This window comes from Juglans microcarpa x Juglans regia, chromosome 7D (genome assembly GCF_004785595.1).
Source record: "Juglans microcarpa x Juglans regia isolate MS1-56 chromosome 7D, Jm3101_v1.0, whole genome shotgun sequence".
Lineage (NCBI taxonomy): Eukaryota > Viridiplantae > Streptophyta > Magnoliopsida > Fagales > Juglandaceae > Juglans > Juglans microcarpa x Juglans regia.
In genome coordinates, this window is record NC_054606.1 from 16,077,588 (window position 1) to 16,082,653 (window position 5,066).

At 37.6% G+C, this 5,066-nt stretch overlaps 1 protein-coding gene across 1 annotated transcript; it reads left to right on the forward strand.

Annotated features, from left to right (window-relative positions):
• The first annotated feature begins 1,891 nt into the window (after positions 1-1,891).
• LOC121239225 (probable glucuronoxylan glucuronosyltransferase IRX7) lies at positions 1,892-4,398 on the forward strand. The gene is made up of 4 exons (XM_041136402.1): positions 1,892-2,572; positions 2,663-3,027; positions 3,150-3,400; positions 3,524-4,398. The coding sequence occupies exons 1-4, from the start codon at positions 2,272-2,274 to the stop codon at positions 4,005-4,007; spliced, it is 1,401 nt and encodes a 466-aa protein (XP_040992336.1). The 5' UTR covers positions 1,892-2,271; the 3' UTR covers positions 4,008-4,398.
• Positions 4,399-5,066: the final 668 nt, after the last annotated feature.

The window sequence follows — 5,066 nt, forward strand, 5'->3', positions numbered from 1 at the left end:
TATATATATATATTTATATCATAATGGACTAGTTGTATAAGTAATTAAAAAGGGAAATAATTTATACAGTTATACGATGTTTAAGTTTCGCGTATTCGCTTAAAAATATTCGTATGAAAAATATTTATATTTTAATGGTTAGCTTTGCTTTTGTCAAAAAGAGTATACAATACTTTCATATTTCATGTCTGTATCTAGTATTATTCATATATTATTTATACTCGTTAAATGCTAAGGGTTGATTAGAAAATTTTAAGATTTAAAATTTTATTTTTATAAACTAAATTATATAAAAAATTTGTCTGCCACAGCAATTAGGAAATAGAAGTCTTCATCTCTAATTTGCTGTATATAACAGCTAATTATCGAAGCAGTACTCTTGCCGTGCACGAGACTTCTTTGCAAGAGTTGCCTTTCTCTTTCTTTTCTCATAATCAAAGGCGTATGTTTTGTTAGGGTAATAATCATGCGTGCTGCTAATGTTTCTTTAGCAGAATGGCCACGAGGCTGTTAGTTGACTGTTGACTGTTGACTGGTGATGAATGTATGTATTGTAGTGCGCTTACCCACAAATTAAAACTCATAGTAAATACCAAACAATGGGTGTAGAATTCGAAGATGTTTTGGTACCTTCTTTATCTATGTATTTAGTCGTTTCTGATGAGAGGAAATATAATTTGAAAAAATAATACTAGATACAGTTTTAGAATTATCATATATATATATTTAAAAAAAAAAAGTAGAATTATTTATTAAAAAAAAATTTTCCAATATAAATCACAATTTCAACTATCTCTTTAAACAAAATAAAATAAATTTGAAAATATAAAAAAGATGAAGATTCAAACATTAAATTTTATCTAAACTTTTATATTTATATTTTAATTTTTTTAATAAATCACGTGACAATGTATTACTTTTAAATTAAAGATAAAGTTTTTTTTTTAAAATAAAATTAAAGATAAAGTGAGTAGTGTTATAATAAAAATAAAAATAGTAATTAGCGCAAAGTACAAACTATCTTTATGCTTAAAGACAAGTGTAAAAAGAAGAAAAAAAAACTTTCAAATGCGAATTGTCACTCTCAATAAAGGGCTCCATAATTATTCTCTTTAATGGACGTAGAAATCAATGTATTTTTTGCCCGCCTTTACTGATGTGCTGCATTTTTAACACCCTTTGTAAGTGCCCCCTTTTCTTGGATAACGAAGTTCTTTAATTACCCTTCGAAATTTTTTTTAACATCCTTTTACGTGTCCCTTTTTCTTGGAGAACGAGTTAAATTCAAAATTTTTAAATCTTTTATATTTGAAATTAGAAAAATATTAAATATATTTAAAAAAATTTATTTCTTTTACATTTCAGATACATTAAAAATCAAAATTTAGAATTTAAATTTTTTAAAAAATTAATAAAGTAAGTATTGTAAGTAAAAAATATAAGTATATATATTATTATTTTTAAAATTATAATTAAAAAAAAATTAATTTTTTAATAATAAATTTAATATTTACACAATTCGTAACTTTTATCATTCCTCGTTTGTATTATCTGATCTGTCTTAAAGAACAGTAGAAATTGTACCATCTGCGCATCAAATGCAATTTAAAGGTCTTCAACTACTTAACCCAGCTCAGCTGTAATCCTCGCTGCTGTATTTTTCATTCATAATGCGGAGAGACAGACTATGACACATTGATTGAACTGTTTTGAAGAGACAAGCTCATCGGATATTACGAGTAACTACTCCGTTTTTACCAAATACTGCTGCTCATAGCTCACACTTTCTGTCTAAATGATAAGGGCGTTTCCGTCATTCAACTCGTCTGGACTCCGAAAGGATCAAAACTAGCATAGAAAACGAGACCAGCTTCCCCATGTTTCGTTGTTTTTAATTTCTAATTTTGCTTCTGCTTCTGTTCTCCATGTGACCTTCTGAAACCCCACAAAGACACACTCTCTCTCTCTCCATGGGTGAACTGTTTCTGCAGAAATATAGTGATTTTTTATATTATTATCGAATCACCAGAACTGAACCAAACGCATATAGACATCCCAAACCAATCCATTTATCATTTTTTTAATGTTTTATACCTGTTTAGTTTTGGTCACAACAACGAAGTACTAACAACCTCTCTTGTTTCTTCTTCTTCAATCACTGTTCCTTCGTTTCCACTTCTTCACAGACCAAGAACCGAAAGCCCTATCCCAACTGCTAAACTTTTCACTTGCCAAAGCGACGTCATGGGTTTTTTCTAGGTTTTAAATGAGATGGCGGAGCCGAAGAGACCCTCGAAGAACAGGGGTTTCTATGTGAGGATGAGGCTTTTGCACAACAAAAATGGCAGGCCCCAAGAAAGGAGCTTGTTTTACAGGTCCTACAAATGGGTCATCTGGTTCTCCCTCTCGCTCTATCTATTCGGCTCCTATTTCGTGACCAACAATAACCCACAGAACAAACCTACCTCTCTATCCAAAACCCATGTCCCTAACTCCGAATCGACCCTCGCTTCTCGCGCTCTCTTCGAGTCCACCAACGCCACTCTCCTCCAACAATCCACAAGTAATTCAGGTTAAATTGTTTTCCCTCACAGTTTTGATGAAAGTTTTCACCTCTTTCGCCCTTGTAACTGAAACTCTTAACATATGTATATGTTTTCAGCAATGTTCTTGAAGAATCTGAAGATTTTCGTCTATGATCTGCCGCCGAATTACAACATGAACTGGCTCTCAAACGAGCGGTGCAGCAAGCATTTGTTTGCGTCGGAGGTCGCCATTCACAGAGCTCTTTTGACCAGCCATGTGCGGACCTTCGATCCTTACGAAGCCGATTTTTTCTTCGTTCCCGTCTACGTATCTTGCAACTTCAGCACCATCAATGGCTTCCCAGCAATCGGGCACGCGAGGAGTCTATTAGCTTCTGCTGTCCAGCTTATCTCCACCGAGTACCCGTTCTGGAATCGTACAGGGGGGTCTGACCACGTCTTCGTCGCCTCCCACGACTACGGAGCCTGCTTCCACGCCATGGTATTCCCCAAACCAAAAGTTTAGTCTTTTCCCAGAAATTTCGCCTTTCTTGTTCAGGGCTTTTCAGATTGTTCCTGTGTTCCTAAATATTTTGTTTTGGTGTTTTTTTGGGTCATGTATAGGAGGAAGCGGCAATCGCGGATGGCATACCTGGATTCTTGAAAACCTCCATCATACTGCAGACTTTTGGCGTCAACTATAAGCACCCGTGTCAGGACGTCGAGAATGTGCTTATCCCACCTTATATTTCGCCTGAATCTGTACAGACAACTGTAGAAAATTATCCGGTGAAGGGTCGACGTGATATTTTCGTGTTCTTCAGGGGCAAAATGGAAGTTCACCCAAAGAACGTCAGCGGCCGATTTTACAGCAAGTAATTGATTGATCACTCCCTCTAATCCACTCTAATCAAACTCGTAATCATGGTTTTTGTCTCCGGATGTACTGAATTACCCTCGAGGTATTTAGTATTTACTTTTGGTTCTCCTTAATGTAGGCGTGTGCGGACGGTGATATGGCGGAAATACAGCGGCGACCGGAGGTTTTATCTGAAGAGGCATAGGTTTGCCGGCTACCAGTCAGAAATTGCACGGTCGGTTTTCTGTTTGTGCCCTCTGGGGTGGGCCCCGTGGAGTCCGAGGCTGGTCGAGTCCGTGGCGTTGGGATGCGTGCCGGTAATCATAGCAGATGGCATCCGGTTACCCTTCCCGTCCGCCGTGAACTGGACGGAAATATCACTCACTGTGGCGGAAAGGGACGTGGACAAGCTGGGAAATATCCTGGAACAGGTGGCGGCGACCAATCTCAGCACAATCCAACACAACCTGTGGGACCAGAAGAACAGGCGGGCCTTGCTTTTCCACAACCGGGTCGGGAAAGGCGACGCCACGTGGCAAGTGTTACATGAGCTGGCCCAGAAGCTGGACAGGTCCTATAAACGAGGGTCGGGGGTTTCGGCCGAATTGGATTCCGACACGTGAAAGTTGGACCCCAGCGCCAGCTATATGAGCGGCTTTTTTTTTTCCATGGTGGATGCAAAAGATGATGGAGCACAGCTGGATTTTTCTTGGACTAACCCACGTAGATATTATATTATAAGATAAGATAATGGGGAATTTTGGACATGTCCTGTCCTGTCCGGTGGTCAAGCTGTGATGAATTTGGCTGCTGCGAGGAATGGAGAATTGTGCAAGTTTATGTAAAAAAAAAAAATGTGGATATAAAACAAAGAGAGTTTTGTAGGAAGAGAGAGAGAGAGAGAGAGAGAGAGAGAGATTATATGCGTTGTGAGAATAACGTGGAGGCATCTTGTGGAGGAAATGGTTGGAAGTGGTTCACACTCTATTTTAATAAATAAACAAAAATTGGTAATGGCAGGAATCTATTGAATTAAAGACTTTGAACAGCTGTTGGATGGATGCGTTGTAATTGGGATGGGAGTGGAGGGAGCAAATTCATTTTTGTAAGTAAACGAGTGTTTGAATTAAATAAATAAAAAGTGAAGATTCTTGTAAAAACTAGAGCGAGGGATGGGTTTTTGGCCTTTGGGGGGCAAACAGTGATGGGCAGACAAGGCACAGAGGAGGGTAATAATAAAGTTAGGGGGTGATCAGCAGATCAATAGCAGAGGAGCAGCGTGACAGCTGGATGGTGTCAGAATTTTTAAATTACATTAATTTTTTGACATTGTCAATGCCGGGGGTGTGTGTGGCTCTATGATGTCAGCGATCACGGATGCGGTATCCAATAATTTCGAGGCATTCTTCCTGCCTTGGCAGGGAGTACCACGCGTCCTCATATTCACTGTATTTTCTCGTCCCTTTCTTAATTTTTTTTTTTAATAATAACAGATCCAATTTTATATATTAAAGGGGATATATGAAGTGGACTTAAAAACAAATTATTTATAAATGTTAATAGCTTCTTAGCATATTATCATGATTGAAATGGATTAGTCCAGATAATAGATTTTTAAAAATTTAAGTCTAAGAGATAGCATAATTATGTCTGAGAATTGTGGGAGCTACTCGTAATTCCGT

Excerpts from the sequence above, each read along its gene's own strand:
- LOC121239225 (XM_041136402.1), top strand. The coding sequence starts at position 2,272 with ATGGCGGAGCCGAAGAGACCCTCGAAGAACAGGGGTTTCTATGTGAGG. Across the intron at positions 2,573-2,662 it reads ACAATCCACAAGTAATTCAG|CAATGTTCTTGAAGAATCTG; the intron begins GTTAAATTGTTT and ends ATATGTTTTCAG. Across the intron at positions 3,028-3,149 it reads GAGCCTGCTTCCACGCCATG|GAGGAAGCGGCAATCGCGGA; the intron begins GTATTCCCCAAA and ends GGTCATGTATAG.